General features: G+C 33.9%; 1 protein-coding gene and 1 pseudogene across 1 annotated transcript; both read right to left on the minus strand.

Annotated features, from left to right (window-relative positions):
• Nucleotides 1–305: 305 nt before the first annotated feature.
• LOC112419423 (RNA polymerase II C-terminal domain phosphatase-like 3) lies at nucleotides 306–7,359 on the minus strand (annotated as a pseudogene).
• An 82-nt stretch (nucleotides 7,360–7,441) lies between these two features.
• Nucleotides 7,442–9,180, minus strand: LOC112419424 (uncharacterized). The gene is made up of 4 exons (XM_024777084.1): nucleotides 9,076–9,180; nucleotides 8,783–8,985; nucleotides 8,223–8,505; nucleotides 7,442–7,753 (listed from the first exon to the last, which is right to left on the minus strand). Exons 1-4 carry the CDS (start codon nucleotides 9,178–9,180, stop codon nucleotides 7,442–7,444), a joined length of 903 nt encoding a protein of 300 aa, XP_024632852.1.
• Between the last annotated feature and the right edge of the window lie 10,370 nt (nucleotides 9,181–19,550).

The raw sequence follows: 19,550 nt of genomic DNA on the forward strand, positions 1-19,550 counted from the left end.
AGTTAAGTTACGCTGCGTGACTTAACTTGCGCACCTTATAACCTCTGCGTGACTTAAGTCACGCGCCACTGGCCTATGCGCGAGTTAACTCATGCACGTTGGCCGGTGGTTAGAACTGAAGAACAAACGTTTTTTGGACGGTGGTCAGGTTTTCAACTTTCAATCCACACGTTTTTTACAACCTTTACACATTTTTTACAACTATTTAAACAGCAAGTTAAGCAAAAAAAAACCCAACTATGGGGCATAATTCAAATAAGCCTAAATATTACAAATCCAAAACATCTATTAAACTCCATGAAGCATCACTTCTTTGGAAATTCGAAAGTTGGTATAAACTCCACGAATTTAGTAGGTTGAATCGAACCGGATGGACCATAGGTTGGATATGGAACCCTAATTATGCCAGCATGAGTTGGATGAGCTGGTGCAGGAACCCTCATTGGTGTTTGCTTAAGCCTATCAGCTAAAGAACTGGTCCTGTAAAGCCATACCTCCTTGGTGCAGAAAACTGAAATTGCAAATTCAATCAAATTAGTCTCAAAAATCATAACATAATCAATCATATCAGTCATTCAATTACTATTACTAATTGCCAAAACGATCCTTAAAAATTAAGAGCCATACCTGTCCAGCATTTGCAACAACATTTCCTGCAGTATCTGCATTTCCAGACACAACCTTATTCTTGAGGCTGACTTTCTTGAATAATCAAAACAACTGTCTCAAAAATGCAACAAACACAAACAAAGAACAAAGCATCAACGATCACAGAAACAAAAATAAACAACATGATCAAAACTTAAAAAGAAAATACAAAAAAAACAGACAAAAACAGGGTGAATACGAACACAGAAACTTGATAAACAACAGGAAAGACGTTACCTTTAATCACAGTCGAACACACAAACTTCAAAAACGTCAGAATCACCGGAGATGATGATAATTTTGGAGGGGTGAAAATGGAGGAAGTTTTAGCGGGAAGAAGAAGGGTCAAGGACGTTTTTGATGTTCTGAAATGTGAAGAAGGAGGTATGGGTAATGCATGGGAAAAATGGGAAAAGCAGAAAAAAAAATTGAAAAGTGAAAACTCAACTTTTTCAAATTCAATCAAATTAGTCCCTTAACACGTGGCTTCCTTCTTGCCACGCGTACAAGACAACACAACATGCAACGCGACAGATCAACATGGCTAACAGAGCACTTGGACGGAGGGACCTTTTTGATGGACGTCTGACAAATTAAGGGACTAAATTGATATTTCGCATAATTGAGGGACAAAGTTGGCCGACGCGTGAAAATTCAGGGACAAATTTGATGGTTCACTCTTTCCGGATATATTAAACCATATTTATCACTATTCAAACAAATTGTGAGTATAATGGTTTTCAACAAAGCCTTAAAGATTTGAGGAATAAAATATTGATATTTTAGAGGTACACAAGGTCACTCTTAAAGTCATGTGACAGAACACAAATTGAGTTGTGTTACATAACTTAGGTATCTTCAAGATTTGAAGATTCAAGAATGATCTTCAAATAGTTTCTAAAAGAGTTTAAGGAAAAAGCACAAAAGTTTCATTCAAGAGAATGTTTTATTGTACCTTCATGACTGCATGCATGTCTAAACTAAAACATCTCAAAGATACTTAATGGACAAGAAACATTGTGTGAAATCACCAAGAGGAATTATGTGATAAATTACATCATCAACAAAATAATTCAAGGTTAATTAACCAAGAATGTATTGTCATCACATATAGAAGAGAACATTATCAACTCTAATGAAAGAATGTTTTCTTTATGAGGATGCCTCTTACACTCAAAATTATTTTCATCATTTCATCAAAATGATAAAAATCAATTTTGAAGAGAAACCAATTCATGAATGAATTATTTATTAAGTCATTCATTAATGATATTGATTGAAGAAATATCAAAGAAGAAAATTCATGATCATATACTTGAAGATTCTATCATAAAAGATTTAGGATGATCCAAAAATCTTCCATCACTATTCAAAATATGATTTGTAGAATAGAAATAAATCACAGGAATTTTGACTTTGAGAAAAGTTTATCATGTTCCTACCAATATCATTCTGGTCATACAAAAAGAAGAAAATATCTTCATTTGATGATTTAAAAGATAAAAAAAATATTACAATTATTATTTTGTTATCCACTAATTTGTTTTGTGAGAATGTTCTAGAGAACGTTCCGGTTTTACAAAGCAAGTAAATCATTTACATCAAAAGACAAGTCATCAAAATGGAAAGCATAACATAAGTTCAATACAAAAATTTGTCTTGGGCCTATTTTTGACCCATATGAAGCAAAGCCCATTAAAGAATGTGTCTTCAAAGTTACTACCATATGACATCATCATAAGTGGCATGCAAGCTTCTAAAATCAAGAGAACATCCCTTCAACAAATTGCAATCACACGTGTTCCTCTTCTCTTTGCAAGCTGGAAATTCCATAACGTTCTGAAGAACGTTCTGAAAATGCAAAATTTCATGCTTTCTCTCCAAGCAACTAAAGGAAACACATGTTACATAGAAAAATGTCTCCCAACAACTATTTTATTAAGTGGGCAACAAGTCTCTCATTCCTATAAATAGAGGAAGGCTTTGAAGACAAAAACCATGAATTTTTACAACAATGAAATCATCTCTCAAGTGAAATCATCACTACTTTCAAAAACTTTTCACATACAAACAAACTCCAACTCTCTCGCTATGTCTTTGATCAATATCAAGAGTTTGTTCATCATAATCTCAAACATGAGTTGAGAAGCCTTTGAGGGTAAGAGATTGATTTTAATCTCACACGAGGTGAGGGGACTGGAAGCAGCTGGATTTGGTTAACCATGATAAATCTCATGTGTTATTCTTCTTCCCTTTCTCTTTTTATTTAAAGTTACACTATATACACACAATCACAATCATACTAATATTTATTAATCTCTCCATAATATTGTTGTCCTAATTAATCACAACCAAATTAATCCAGATCAGCTCATCTTCCTTGGAGGGATGAATAATAGGGAGTTGAACAATTTGATCACAATCAATAGGCAAGAAGGTTTCCTAAATTAAACCATAGTTCCAATCAAAGGGGTTCTCAGTGAGAATATCCTTCACAAACTAGGGTGATGGATGAGGAAAACTGGTGGTAATAGGCTTATAACCAGGTTGAAAATGGAGCCAATTATCATCCCTGATTCGAACTTTTTGACCATTGCCAATTTTCCAGCAGCCTCCTCTTTGAATGACCCAGACAGATTGCACAATGCTTCTCCAGGCAAAGTTGGGGTTAGATCCAACTTGTGCTTGCAGTATGTCACTATTAGGAAAGTACTTAGCTTTAAGGCACTTATCCAAAAGGAAAATAGGGTTATTGTGTAGTCTCCAAACCTTCTTAGCAAGCATAGCCTGATTAAAATCCCTCAGGATTTTGAATCCCATACCTCCCTCTTTCTTGGATTTAAAAAGCTTAGATTTAGCAGCCTAATGAATCTTCCTGAAATTGTCAGAACCACCCCCACCAAAAGTTGCAGACTGTCCTCTCTATATCATTACAAAGAGCCATAGGTAAAAGGAAGCAGCTCATAACATAAACTGGGATTGCTTGAGCTACAGCCCTGATAAGAACACTTCTTCCTTCAAATGATAGATTTTTCTCCTTCCAACGCTTGAGTTTTTTCCAGACTCTATGCATGATAAACTTAAAATCTTGAGCTTTTGACCTACCAAATTGAGTTGGCATGCCCAAGTACTTGGGTATAGTGTTACTAATCTGAATATGAAGGTTAGCTTGAAACATGGACTTGATTTCTGGTCCTACATTAGGGTAAAATCTTGCTCATTCATCCTCCTATAAAGCAATGTTGATGCTTCCACCCTGTTTTTTTAGCAACATAAATTAAATTCAGATAAAAAAAAAGATGACAATTGAATAAACACAAATATAAAAACTTATAAGTACTCACCGGTTAGGATAGACAACAAATTTTCCATTGGAGATACCCCAATTCACCTGTGCGGGACAAATAACACTCATCAAAAATAAATTTAAGAGACTCTTTTAATAATAAAAAAAAATGTCCTTTTTATAAAAATAATAATAATAGAAATAAAAATGTCTTATATTTAAATGATTTTGTATTGGTTGATTTCAACAAATGTCACTGAATACTTAGTATTCAAGTTGCCATATTAGCAAGGATGGATCACTACTTAGGCAGATGAAAAATCAAATAAAACAGTTGATGAAAATAATTAATTTTTTTTACGCTGAATTTCTTCAAGCATTGTTTGCTAATTCTTTTTATCCCATCAAGTGCTAATCTTTTATGATTACTTGCACTAACTGTAGTTTTGCATCTGCTATTTTTTTTTTAATACAACCATCAAGCAAAATAAAATATGTACACATGGAGAGGCACTACCATAACAAGGTGAAAGTTTCAATATCAAAGTATACCTTATCAGTTCCAAGGGATTGAGCAACTACATGAGTAACCTGAGGATCTACTTTGTTTGTGCAAGAAGCACCAAATTGTTCAGCTGTCTGCCACAGTGGGTGAAGGTGGGGATTGGCTTCGCCAACAGGAAACACGCCACTAAATACTATATGAAAACCACCCAAGATTTTCCTTTGTTCTGAAGCTATGATATTTCTAACATCCATTTCTTCTAAGGATTGAGACGCAAAAAAGTTTTGGTGTATTCTCTCAATAACCTAATCCGGGAAGGGAAGAGAAGGAATTATCGACTGTAAAAAATAATAAATCTCATATCAAATAAATATTGAATAGAACCTTACCCCCAAAGAGGATACCAGAGTCCCAGCTCCTGGTCTCTCATCGTGATCAATCTCAAAAAGAGAAGGACAAGAAAGCCCAAATTGACGTCGACTACAAGGGAAGTATATGTACCTGCAATATCTTAAAACTTAATAAAGGGATAATGATTCCACTCAACTAATGACAGTAAAGACTAAATAATTTCATTTAAGAGATTTCATGCTATGACACACGTACCTCTCTACCGTTATAAGGTTCAGTTGGTTATGAGGTTAGACTCTTGGAGAATAATCTATAATTACAACAGATGATTCCAAACCCAAAATGCCTTCCAAATCTTTGCATTTAGTATCGACTGTTTCAGGATCATCACCTCTAGAAATTACTCTACCAGCAAACAATACTCCATTTGGATCAAGCACCTTTGCCATTTCAGTTGCGTATAGCTTGTTTCCCATAGTGTAAAGATGCATCTCAAAGAGTTTACTAGCCTGTTTAGTACTAAGGAGAGATGTGAATTTTCGATACAAAATTAAGCATGATGCAATATCATACCTAAAACATGATATAAAATTAGTATTACCTTCTCCTGGAAGTTCCAGACTCCTGGTCTGAGTTTAGTCCACATTCCCATATGTGGAAGACGAAAAAGATGTCTCTGAGGCTTTCCATGCTCTTGTTTTTCTTTCTTTCTCAATAGCTTATCATGCTCAGGATCAACTTCCACAAACTGAAAGACAAAATGTTAATAAACAATTGTTCAAACTTCAATCCACATGACAAGAGAACTCATTCCATTCAATTACCTTAGCAAAATTAAGAAGTGTATGGTCTATGTCCAATACAAGGCACAACTTCCTAGTAGCAAACATTTTATTCTGTTCTTCAAGCCTCCTAGCTCCCTCTCTTTGTATAACAGTTTTATGTTGCGCACCATAACCTTCCAAAAGGGGCTCAACATTTGCTGCCCATGTATTGTGGGGTCGAGAGGAACCTGATGCACATGTTTCATGAGTTGATCGTACACCAGATTTCTGCTCAGCTCTATCTGATGTAAAGGGAACAAATGCAGAAGAAACATTTTGAGTATCAGGAGGGTTAGTTGATATTTTTTTAGGAACAGACACAATATCAGAAATGTTTTTCAAGTTCCTAGTAAACTGTTGAGTAGTATCAGATTGTGCAATTGATTTAGTAGGTGCAAATTTTGTCTCAACCCTAACATCAAGCTTCTGGGAATTGACATTGTCCCCGGTTCCCTTGATATTTGGCATAGGGGATACAATTGCTTTGGATTGTTCACTCCCTAAACTTCCACTATTCTGGACAGTACTACTTGCATGGAGAGAACGACGTGGATCCCGGGGTTTCAAGTAGATCTTTCTAAAATCCACTTGCAGAGTTTGGGCCTGAGTATAAAAAACATACAAAAAGTCAAAAATAATAATAATAATAATAATAATAATAATAGTTAGCTTTAAGGGTCTTCTATGACAATAAACTATCCGGACTTTCAAATTTTGCAACCAATTTTTCAGTCGAAGTTAAATCATAAAAAGGGATCAAAATGTTAAACTTTCCAAGTTAATTCGTAGATTCAAGTAGAAGAAATTACTAGATAATTGGAAGATAACACCACAGCCTATGAAGAATATCAAGAATTGGCTTGTGATGCGTTTACTTAAGCAAAATAATCTCATAAAAGGATTTTACCATGGAAGTTGTTGGTGATGAAGCTGCAAGCATTCCAATAGAATTTTGTGGAACACCAGAAGTCATTGTCGGACCAGTATTCATAGTTGAATTTGTTCCCCTCGCTGAATTTGAGTTTGTTAAATGCAGTGCACTTGTAGCAGAATTAATTGGTCTATTGACTTCCTCTAATCTCTGATGTATCTCTAAAAGGTTATTTAGTAACATGGTTGAATTTACAGATTCACTATTAAATAAAGCAAGTAAGGGGGCTGCGGCACAACTACTTATAACATGTGTCTGCTCATTTCCATTACTTGTTGTAGTCAAATTACGAGTGACCGTATTTTCTACAAGCCAACCACCTTTTGCATCCATAGTTTGTTCCTCTCTTCTATTGTGCTAGGAATTTTCCAAAGACCTTGTAAGTCTTTTGGGAGCAGTAACATCCAAGGAAGGCTCTTCAACTATCTTTCGCTTTCTTAAGGTAACTCCTTCAGCATATTCCACTTTAGTCATATTATTTTTCGTTGAAGATTGGTCAAAAATATTGAGCCAAAATCCATTTCAGATTTGTCAAGACTAACCTTTTGACCAGAAACCTCTTGATAAGTTCTAAGAATATTGGAAATCACAAGAGCTTCTTCTAGTTTAGCCTTACAGAATAACAAATTATCATCTGCATACAACAAGTGAGTGAGACAAGGAGCATTGGTGGCTATAGAAACACCATGTAGCAAGAGACTATTTTGATACCTCTCTTAGGGTAGAAAACATCAGTTGGTTGGCCATTAATGAGAAAAGAGTCTGTTTTGATGCAACCCAAGATAATAGATACAATCTTAGCAGGGAATCCCATCACACTAAGAGTCTTCTCTATAAAACCTCATTCCAGACTGTCATATGCCTTAGCAATGTCCAATTTAATTCCTACAAAAACATTATTGTTTTCTAGGTTTCTTTATGTAATGAAATGCTTCAAAAGCCATAATAGAGTTCTCAGTGATAAGCCTTCCAGGAAGAAACGCACTTTGAGTGTTATTGATGATATTAGGCAGGATTTTCTTAATTTTGTTGGCAATTGTCTTGGTAACATTCTTCAATATCACATCGCAGAGCCTAATTGGCCTGAATTCAGCCACTTTAGGAATGAGGCTAATATAGGTAAAATTTATGTCAGAAGGATTGCCTCCTTTGTTAAGGATGTTGAGAGTGTAATCTAAGACATTTTTGCCAATGATGTCCCAATATTTCTGGAAAAAATAGCAGAAATACCATTAGGGCCAAGGGCATAGTTGCTCTTCAGTTGTTGGATAGCTTCAGTTACCTCCATGGTATTTAAATAAGACTCCAGGTATTGGAACATATGCTGATCAATCATATTGTTGACTACATTAAAATAATCATGATCTAGGTTGGGATAGGAACTGGTAAAGATGTCTTGAAAATAGCCCAGAAAAGTCTGATGTACATGCAAACTGTCCCTCCAAATATTACCTTGAGACTCAGAAATATGATAGATGATATTTTTCCTCCTTCTCTGGCTGGCTTTATAATGGAAGTATTTTCTATTAAGATCTCCACGTTTAAGCTAGTGTACGCTCTTTGGGCCCACCACTGCTCCTCCTTAGCTAACAAATCATCCAAGATCGTTTCTTCAGTTTTTATCTACTTTAAACCCTCTTTATTAGGGATTTTCTCCTTCAGCATAGATAAAGTAACTTGTGACTCTTTAATCCTTTTGGGGATATCACTAAATTTCTGCCTACCCCAATTATCAAGACTATGCAGCACATCTTTAAGCTTACCTGGACATTCACCTATAGATGATCCCCAGCTGTTATCAATAATTATATTGCATTCCTCATCTGTAGTGTAGATTTGCTCAAATATGGTAATTCTTTTTTTTTTGTAGTATAATGACATGTTTTCTTCCACATCAAAAAACTCTAAGATGATAGGGGCATGATCATAGGTATATCTGAGTAAATGAGAATTAGTGAACCTAGGAAACATAGAAATCCAGTTATAATTAGCACAAAAACGGTCAAGGCGTTCCTAAATCAGTTAAACCACAATGACTGAGAGTAGAATTGAAAAGGTTAGTGATGGGCAGATCCAAACCACTACCACCAATTTTCTCAGAGCTGTTTAAAATCATATTGAAGTCACCAAAGATGAGCCAACTATCATGATATATGCTAGAATACAAATTATTAATAGTGTCACAAGTTAAATGTTTAGAATTGTGATAAGGGGAGCCATACACACCAGTAGCAAACCATTGATTAGTCGAATTACAAGCGGTAATATAGGTATCAATGTGCATTTTATTAGATTTAAGAATTTCAACAGTTACATTATTATTCCAAATGAGCCATGATCTATTACTAGAACTAATAGTGCAATTAACCATGAAGAAATTAGAGAGAGGGCCACAAGTTAAGCTAGACTTAGCCTTTTTATCAAAATCAGAGAGTTTGGTCTCCATTAAGAATACCACATCAGAAAGTTCAATTTTAAGAGCTTTTTCAGGGCTCTAACTGCAGTGGGTTTGCCCAAACCCCTGCAGTACCAAGAAAGGAACTTCATGGTCTCTGGCTGGCCCCACTGACTGAGCCTGCCATTGTAGAGTCCATGCTGGATTGATCTCCTTAGATTGAACTATTCTCCTGACCATTAAAGAGTTTCCTTTTGTTGTTATGTTGTTCCACCAATTGTTGATTCTGAGGGTTCTATTTAGCTTGAATAACTTGGGTGCTTATAAAGCCTTTGTACTTATAAGCATGTAGATTCATACTAGTAGAAGTTCCATAAGAAGAGGTGTTGTCATGACCTTTGTTTTATTGTTTATTCATGTTTAGCTTAGCCATATTTTCCAATAAGCCTTTTGGTATGGGGCTAAACTGAGCCCCACTAACTGATTTCATAGGATTACTACTGAAAACCTTTTCTTTTTTATCCAAAATCCTGCGATCATAGATCCTAGATCTAAGCCAAGCTCCACTAGGATTAGTGTGTCCTGAACCACCAGTGTAGCTTGGAGAAGGGACACTACTGCAGATATCTTCATTATGGTATACTAAGCCACATCTGAAACAAAACATGGGTAGAGTTTCATATCTGAAATCTACCAAGTTTATACCATCCTCATCATTCCCTATATAGAGACCAACCTTGATTGGAGATGAAAGATCGTGCAGAAATTTTACTTTGACAATCTTTGCATTATCAGGATATTCATAGAGACTTGTATCTAGGACTTGACCAATTTGAGATCCAATTTGCTCCCCTATCATTATAGATTTGCAATGTAATGGGAGCCCCCATAGTTGAACCCAAAGAGGAACTTTGGAGAAATCTAGTTCTTTGGGGTTAACTTTTCTATCCCAAGCATGAATGATAAGCCAGCAATTGCAAATGATCCAAGGGTTTCCCTTCAAGATTCTTGTCACATCCTATTCTTTGTCCATATAAATTTGATAGAGCTTTCCTTCCATGTCATTGATTTTAAAGCCTTGAGGGTTACCCCATATGCTTGCTAGAGAACTGTGAAGAGAAGGTGTATGGATAGACTTGTCTAAAAGAATCTTACCAATTAAACTGTTTTTGCAGGTGATGGGACTTTCTTGAACATGATCATCTTGGTAGTAGCATAATGGCTCATAGTCCACAAGATTTTCAGTGGGAGGTTCTTGATGGTTGAAATCTAGAGACTGATAATTCTGATATGGTGATGCATGGAATCCACTAGAAGAACCTTCATAGTCATGTGAGCCTGTCTGATGTTGATGAAGAAGGGGAAAGAGTAAGAAATTTCCATGGAGATTAGTGTTGATTGGGATGATGATTGAGACTTTTTGTATCTTTGTGGGACGATGAGAATCTTGGATTATGACATGATGGGGGGTGGAGTTTTGGTAGTCAGAGGAGACTCCATTATCATTCTTAGCAGCCACAGTAGAGAGAGGTGAGAGGGAAAAGAAGCAAAGACAAGACATAAAGGGCTAAAGAAGGTTAAAAGAAGAGGATAGTGCAACAAGGGCCAGGGGGTGATATAAGGAGAAGAGAGGTTTGGGAAGGTAGGGTTAGGGCTAAGGAAACAGGATAATGGAATTACCAAAAGAGGGAGAACCAAGGAGAGAAGACAAAAACAAACATCAACAGATGTAAAACTACGCAACAACTATCATCTCAGATGTGATGAAGGAAAACGATGAGAAATTCTCCAGAACATTTTGGTCCTTGTTAAAACAAATTAAAACAATTAAGCTTTAATTCATCCTGAACATTATGGTCCTTGTCAAAATTATTTAATCATTTAAGGTTTATTTAATCTAGAACATTCTGGTCCTGTTTAAATAGAAAACTAGTGTTTTTCCTTTAATCACATAGTCAAAATGGGTTTTCCAATCATAAAATCTCAAGAGAAAAAATAGCAACCAATGCAAGTGCCTCGTTAAAACGTATCATTATCAATTGGGGGTTTTTCCCTCAAGTATGATCATTCAGGCTTTGACATAAAAGCGCTTTCTGAGTTACACATCTAATTCGAGATTAATCAATCAGACTACTAATTGTGAAGGAACATATCCTCACCGCGTGAAGAATACACCTTATGCTTAAGAGTTACACTTTGTTTATCCAAACATGAACAAATGTACTTTGATGTGACAAAGTCAATCTCTTACGATTGCGGTGATATATTTTTGACACATTTCTATTTTTATGGAACAATCATAGATAAATTAAATATTTTCCTGAATTTTAATGCAATAAATGTTTTTTCTATTGATCATATTTTATTTTTATTCAAGAATACTTGGTATTTTATATTTGTTTCTTTCTTTTTACTCTTTCTTATCATTTTCTTTTATACAAAAAAAAAAAAAACAAAAGATAAACATCTCATTTTTCCTTTTATTTTTTCTAATCCTCTCTTTCTTTCCTTTAACTTTGTTTGTTCAATCTTTTTTTTAAAACCAAACAAATTATAAAATTATATGGACGGAGTGAAGAGAAAGAGGAAAAATTGCATTTCCCTTTGAGCTTTCTTGCCAAAGTGATGAAGAAAAGAATTTGGATTTGGTTTTTTGCTTCTCTAAGTTTCTTCCCCGTGGTTTCAGCACAAACAAATATATTCATATTATTCACATTTAAATAAATTAAAAAAATAAATAAAAGTAAAACAATTAAATGTTGATTGGGTTTGGATCTTCTATAGGTTTTGAAAGAAATGGAGTGTTGCATTTGAAGATGAATATGGAATACGAGGAATCCAAATTTATTCTACAAATGTATAATTGATTTTGTTATTTTTGATTGTTTTCGATTTGATTTGGTTTTTACTTTAATAATAATTTTAATTTCAAGCTAAAAATTGAGTCTATTATTCTATAAATAATTTTTAATTCAAATTTATCATATAACTCACTTTTAACGAGTAACAATTTTTGTAAAATTACTTTTAATCACCACAAACTCAAATATGATGAGTACTAAGAATGCTCTCTCTAAAACTCATATTTATTGAATGAAATTTATACCAATCCTACCTTTTTATGTATGACATATTTCTAAAGTAAAGGATTCAAATTGGCCTTATCCAATAAATGAGAGCAAGTATAACAAAGAGTTGAAAAGATAGTGTTTCTAGAACTCATCATCAAATATAAATCAACTATATAATCAAGTAATTGAGTTTAAGTAATGATGAGTTTCAAAAAAACAAATTATTCATATTAATCTCTTTTCAATTCTTAGATAGTACAAATTTTTGTCCGACTTTATTTACCTGACAACCGAAGTTCAGATTATCAAGACCCTTTTCTTGAAAACTAGAGAATTAATATAAAAAATAAATAAAAACCAACTATCTATTTTGTTGTTGTCTTTCTCTTTCTCTTTGAAATAGAACCATTCACCCACCACCAGCACAAGGTCACTGTATTTGTCCAAACTTTCATGGTAACTCTTCAATTATCCTTGAATTGCAAAAGAGGGCTAAATCACAAACAATAATTAAATTTATTTATTCTCTAAATCTAATCAATTTTCAATTCACTGACATGTAAATCTACAACAACACAAATTAAAAGTTAATTCAAAAAGAAGAAAAAAAAACATAATGGCTTACAATATTTCCTCTTACATTAAGAACACAACTTCAAAAGACCAATTATGAATCATGAACTAAAAAATTGAAAGGGCAAAAATTGAATATGGTTGAATTTTCTTAAACTGTGTTTGAAACCAATTGGGGGGGGGGCATTTTTATGTTAGAGAACTTGTGAATTAACAAAGAAGAGAGGGAGAGATTTGGCAGCGGTCTCTGTGATTGTTGTTTTCTACACAGTCAGATTTATGTTATTGTATTTCACCCGTGGTGATTTTACTGCACTATGATTTGGTAATGGTGGGTCAATTGTAGTCTGAGTTGAAGATAGTGAGGTGGAAGACAGCAAAGTTGAAGAAGACAAAGTGTTTTGGTGGTGGTGGAAGATGATGTCGGAAAAATTTAATGTTGAGAGACCATTATAAAATTGTGTACCCTATTTAATTTAATGGTTAAAAACTAACTTTCTCAGGGAAAAACTAACCTTACCCAAATTAAACTGCGGCACGGGAAAACATATTGATGTGAAATTGTAGTTAACGTGAAGAAATTTGCCGACATGCATTGCGATGCGTGCCCAAAATTGAAATGAAAAATCCACCGCCATTAACTACATCACATCAACTATGGCGGCGTGCTCTCCCCTCTACTCGCCAGTCACCATTCTGCCATTTTCATCATCTATCACTCTCTTGACTAACTCATATAATTCTACTCACTCCACAGTTCACATGCCACATTTAAGAATCTATCAACAGTATCAAATATGAAATCTTCAATGTGGGTTACTATTCCATCTTCTGCAAACCATCCAATGTACATCCCATCAATAAGCAAAGTGGGTCTTAATTGCATCTTAGCCTCTTAATTGCATTTTAGCCTTAGTTAGGGATGGCAAAGTGGGTCTGCTTGTCCCGTTTAAGTCCGGTTAAAACGAAACGAAATAAACCGGGTTAAATTAGGTGATTGAGTCCAAAATCTCAATTGTCATGTTTAGTGACGGATAAACAAGTTGGCGAGTCAACCCACCAAACAAAAAATTTGTTATTTTAGAGAAAAAAAAAACTTTTTTAATGCATTTTTTTACAACTATGTTGCTTTTATCATAAAAAAAATATAAAGGAATAGTCATCCAATAAATTTGTAGTAAAAACAAGATAATTAATAATTTGTCGAACATGTTTCAAAAGAAAAAAATTGTCGAACTCAACATAATACTTAATAGCAAAATAAAGAAAATCTAACAATATAAAACAAATCCTAAAATAAATCCAACAATCAAAACAAATTCAAAAGGATAAAATAAGTCTAAAAAAAACGAGTTAAGCGGGCCAGCCTGCCTCGCCAAGTGTCCGTCCTGTTTTTTCAACGAGTTAAACAGGGCGAGCCAATTATAGGAAACAAGTTCAAAACTTCGACTCAGCTCGTCAAAAATAGCCGACTCAACGGGTCGGTCCAGCGTGAGCCTGTTTTCCACCCCTGTTAGTTACGATGATTGTGCAACTTTTGCTTTCTCAATTTTGACTTATATTTTTCTATTTTGTAATTTGATAGGACAATTTTTCAATTTCGTCAAAATTTAAAGGTGGTTGTTGGGAAGTGTCAAGAAGACGAGGTTTTCACGGTAGAATCGCCCACAAAGATCCTCGTTTCTATCCGCATACAACTGTGCACGATCCATGGAGTCAGCTAGATTTATCAGTTGGGAGAGGAGCTCTTGATGCATCTCAAGTTTCAATCCCCAAATAAAGAAATTTAGGAACATGTCATCATTAACACCGCCGGTACGCGTCATCAACTCTTCAAAATATGATCAGAATCAAGCTACCGTGTCTCATTGGATCAACTTAGAAACGCGTCTAAGAGCATGTTCATATACAGAGGGGCCAAAACGGTTCTGAACTTCTTGGATAAAATCCTCCCAGTCGTTGATCGCACCACTTTTTTCCATCCATTGGAACCATGAGGAGGCTTCACCGTCTAGATAGAACGACACCAAGGTGAGGGGAGATTCGAGTGCTAATTGGTCGAGTGTAAAAAGTTTCTTGATTTTGTAAATCCAATCTTCGACTCCGTTGTCGTCAAATTGAAGAACATTGAGGCTGAGTGTCTTCAAGACGGCGGTGATGTCGGCCAGCGGTGGTGGGTTGGATGGTCGTCGATTCTCAGATATTTCAATGAGGCATGCGTCCCCTAGTTGCCTTGTGTTGGCTTGTCTTTGAGGGGGTGGATTTAGTCTCACATCTGTTAGATAGGACGCTTGATAAGAGTTTATAAAGAGTGGCACTCTTCACCTTACAAGCCGGTTTGTAAGGATGAGTTAGGCCCCAAATTTCAACATGGTATCAGAGCCTATCCAAGATCTACCGTCGGGATTCCGCATTGCCACACTTCAGGCCCATTGGGTCTGAGCATGAGTGGGTGCCATGTATTGTTTGAGGGATGCGGTGAAGCAAGCCAGTTGGTTGTCAGTGTTGTTTGAAGCTTTCTTCCATAGCACGAAGTGCGTCAACAATATTTACGGATGACAAATTCGATGAAAGCACCAGTTGATACAATAAAGTTAATTGCACTCTTCGAGTTAGTGTCAAACTCCAAATTTTACTCATTAAATACTTATTATTTCTTGATACCTTTCAAAGTCTCAAAAAGAGTTACTTATATACAAAGTTATGAAACTAAATTCTCAATTATTTATCCTAACATATCAAACAAATTTAAAACTAATATCATATTATTAATGGATAGTAACAATTTAACTACTCTTAAAAAATTGTTGTATACACATGTGATAAGGCTGAAACACAACAGAAAAAGACATAAATGTTTATCGACAGTTAACTGCCGCCGGTTAAAATCCATCAGCAATTAACTGCCGATGAGGTTATATTAGTAAATTACTGGTGTTTTCCAGCCAAACACCATGTATGACCAACATTCTTCCTAATCTTATTGTTACTAGATAGTAATGTAAGCCCTTTACTTGGGCATTGTCATGATCGCGGGTCCGGTATCTAACAACACCTCCTCTTGACCAAATCTATCACACATGTTATGAGTCATTACACATGGTAGCAATATCCCTTTCTTTTTCTACATGTTCTATTTCTATTTCGATCACTTCTCTTCGCGTTCATTCAACGTTTGTCATTATTTTGGGTCTGCATGTGTTTCACCGATGCCTTTCCATGGCCCCATATGTGCATGTCAAGTTTTGAACGGTGAGCATTTTTTGGACTTGTACATCATATACTCATACCTAAGTTTTTGATTAAGAAGTTACATCAAAAGTAGGCTAAAAGTTTTTCGTCTCAATCAAGTATAAACATGACTAAAAACTTGAAAAAAACATTATTGCTATACAATTTCTTACATTTTTGGTGCATAGCTTTTATTATTTTTTTATGTTAACTTTTTGGTTCTCGGGAAAAAAAGCTCCATTAACAGGAGGTCCAAGAGATAAATAAAATTCACTAAAAAATTGTTTCACTCGATAGATAAATAAGATTGGTTTAAAATTAGGGTTAGATAAGTTTTTAATCTCTATAGATATAGTCAATTTTGTTTTTGGTATTCACAACAAAATGACATGTTTTGATTCCTATAAAAAAATTCGACACATAATTTTAGTCTTTGATAAATTAAAATTATTTTGTTTATGCTTAAACTGTTAAATTTTTTAATGATTATTTACTATTTTTTTAGAACATTTAAATAGCTTCCCCGCAAAAAATTATCTAAAAATTTGATTTTTAGTTTCATCTCTGCATTACTTTTATCTTGAAATTTTGACGTTTAAAAAAGTTCATACTTAATTCATTACATGTTAAAAAAAATTAAAAATTCTAAAATAGTTTCTCATAATATTCTTAACATTTATGGAAAAATTTATTAAACAATTTATAAGTTTAAGTTTAAGCTCCCAAAAAAAATTAAGTTTAAGCATAATTAAACAAATTTTAATATAACAGGAACTAAAACCACGTGCCGAAAAATTTTATATGGACCAAAACATGTAAACTTTTTATGAGGACTAAAGAAAAATATTATATTTGTAGGGATAAAAAAACTTATTTAACCTTAAAACTATATCAAAAATCAAATTTATAAGAAAATAACCTTGAAAATTTGTTTAGGAGAATGAAGAACAACCACAATGCACCTTGAATACGAAGAAAAAAAACCTTGTATTATCCGATTTTTATACACTCAAAATATTAGTAATGGAGTTCTCAATTTCTTTTGAAAAAATGGAGAGATCCTTAATATATCTATCGAATTTTCATACCCTTTTCATTTTGAAAAAAGTAATTTTTCTTACTTTATCAATACACACTTATGTCATTTATTTTTTTAATAAGAAGAAATCATGGAGATCCCCCAAAGAATATTTTCTCCTAATTTCTTATATTCTTCTTTCGTGCAATAAGAAAAATATATAGTTATTCTATCAAAATTTTCCCTTCCTATAAATATAAGAATAAAGTGTACTAATATTGTCAAAGAAGAGTTGGGTGATATTGGTGACATTGGCCAATCACAATGTCAGAATGCTTGTGAAAGAGAGAGAAACACAAACATTGTGGCATTGTGATTGGCCAATGTCACCCAACTCTATGTTACCCAAGTATTTTCACCCCAGGTGTCAACACTTTTAGGGTAAACAAACCATGTGAGCCTTTGCATTTCAAGCGTCTACTTGCTCTTAAATAATGACCCTGCCGGTCCTTAAGGTACCATAGACAAGATATCTATCACAAAATGTAGCAAATATTTGAATATTCATTTAGCATGCTTATGATCTTCAATAGTCAAAACCTATTAGTTTATAGGATCTCAATACCCGTACACTCTCAACGGCAAGCATTATTGAGAGAAGATTAGGACGGTATAAATATAAATTTATTATAAGTTGAGAAAACACATTTCTAACTTAACAAAATGTAGTTAAATGCATTTATTTTACTTTTTTGATTTCATGTATAAATAGAAATTCATTTACTAAGAGCATCTCCAACATAAGTAGCATAGAGATTTCTTAATAATAAAATTTTGTTTTAGTGTGCCACATGGAATTTTGGGTTCCATAGATTTCGTCAAAGTTGCATAACTAATATGTCTTAAAGTTTATGATTAATTACTATGTGCTTGGATTTTTTGATCTTAACACTTTGCCATTATTTTCGGTTTTAAAGTAAATCTAACCCATCTATTGGATTAACTTATAAGATGTTCCCTCTTTATAGAATCTTTTATTATTTCCATGTGAAACTCTAATTTAATTGCATGCATGTGGTCACACTCACGACAACACATTACGTCAATAATATCGTAGGTATATTTTTCAAATCTTTTTGTTTTTCACTATAAAATATTTGACAATACATCTCTTCACCCTCAACACCGTTAATTTGTTGGATTATATATATAATATGTCGGGTGATCTGATGGATAAACTCAAGTACCATCTTAGGTTTTGGATATGATTATCTATCTTTCTAGGCTAAGAATTATGATATCACCCCTTTTATTATAGGTTGTTGATCATGGATCTTACTATTAGAGTTTTTTATAATAGTCATTTTAGTCTCCGAATATATAGCAAGTAGTCACAATAGTTTCTTAATATATCCAAATTTTAAAATAGTTTTTGATTGTACACTATGTTAATTAAAATAGTTTCTTACGGTAAAATGTTTCGTCAGTATTGTCACATTAGTCCCTCAAATACTTACTTATTGTCATATCAATCCCTCTAATACTTACTGTCATATAGTTAATCTCATCATTGAAAGACTATTTTAACGTCAAAGACTATTTTGACTAATGAAATGCACAATCATTGACTATTTTAAAATTTTGATACATCAAAGGATTATTGCAACTATTTATTACACATTCAAAGACTAAAATGACTATTACTTTTTTCATATCACATTATGAAGGTTTTATCTGATAAGGACTCGAACATCTTTTATTTGCTTGTTTGGGGTCTAAAATCAACCTTAGTGCATTTGTTTTATTGGTCCTTAGCACAAGCATGAAGTAAACTTATAGAGATAACATTATGAAACTGGTTTGTAAGGTGATGCATCCTAATTATTTGTTTTACAATAATTAGGTTTGGAATTTTATTTAAATAAAAAAGTCACATTAGTGGGTTTATTTTGTCAGCATGAAAGGAACCAAGTCAAGTTAGGAATTGAAATCTGGATAATGAATGCACTCCAGCCTCACAAATCGAATGATTGGCTTGTTGTCAGCTCAAGTTGTGTGCTTTTAATTTATAAGCTTAGCATCAAGGAGCTTTCTTGATTAAACTAATTAGGTTAGGCATGCTTGTACCTAATTCTCAATGATGATAGGTGTCAACATTATCTACAGCTAAGTGCATGAGAATAATTAAGAGGTGCCCAAGATAAACCAAGTCCCACATACCACATTATTCATTATTATGTAAAAAAAACGTGGATCGTTATCTCTTATTCGTTACATAGATATTTGTTAGAATACACCCACAGATTTTTGATATAGAGTGTGTTAGCAAGTGATAACTAAATTTGTTAAATATTTCAAGTATAACAACTATTCAGATCACTATCCAATGTAGACATCTCAGCATAGAAATTTGTTGTTCCCACATCAAAGGTTGATAGGAAACACCACGAAATTACCAATATAACCTCATCGGCAGTTAACTGCTGATGGATTTTAACCGACGATAGTTAACTCCGATGAAATTTGGGGTTAAATTTATCATTTCATGGTAATTTTTAGCATTGTGTGAAGTGTGAAAGGCAATTTTCCTCAGCATAATGCACTACCAAGCATGTCAAACTCCTTGGCTCTTTGGACATAACCACACCCATTTGACCAAAATAACTGACCCAACAAAATAAACATAGCAAAGATAGAAAAGTGTGTATGTAGTAGCA

The sequence above is a fragment of the Medicago truncatula genome, chromosome 2, assembly GCF_003473485.1.
Source record: "Medicago truncatula cultivar Jemalong A17 chromosome 2, MtrunA17r5.0-ANR, whole genome shotgun sequence".
Classification (NCBI taxonomy): domain Eukaryota; kingdom Viridiplantae; phylum Streptophyta; class Magnoliopsida; order Fabales; family Fabaceae; genus Medicago; species Medicago truncatula.

Excerpts from the sequence above, each read along its gene's own strand:
- LOC112419424 (XM_024777084.1), bottom strand. The coding sequence starts at position 9,180 with ATGGTCAGGAGAATAGTTCAATCTAAGGAGATCAATCCAGCATGGACT. Across the intron at positions 8,506-8,782 it reads TGTAATTCGACTAATCAATG|GTTCACTAATTCTCATTTAC; the intron begins GTTTGCTACTGG and ends TATGTTTCCTAG. Across the intron at positions 7,754-8,222 it reads AAAGGATTAAAGAGTCACAA|AAATATTGGGACATCATTGG; the intron begins GTTACTTTATCT and ends TATTTTTTCCAG.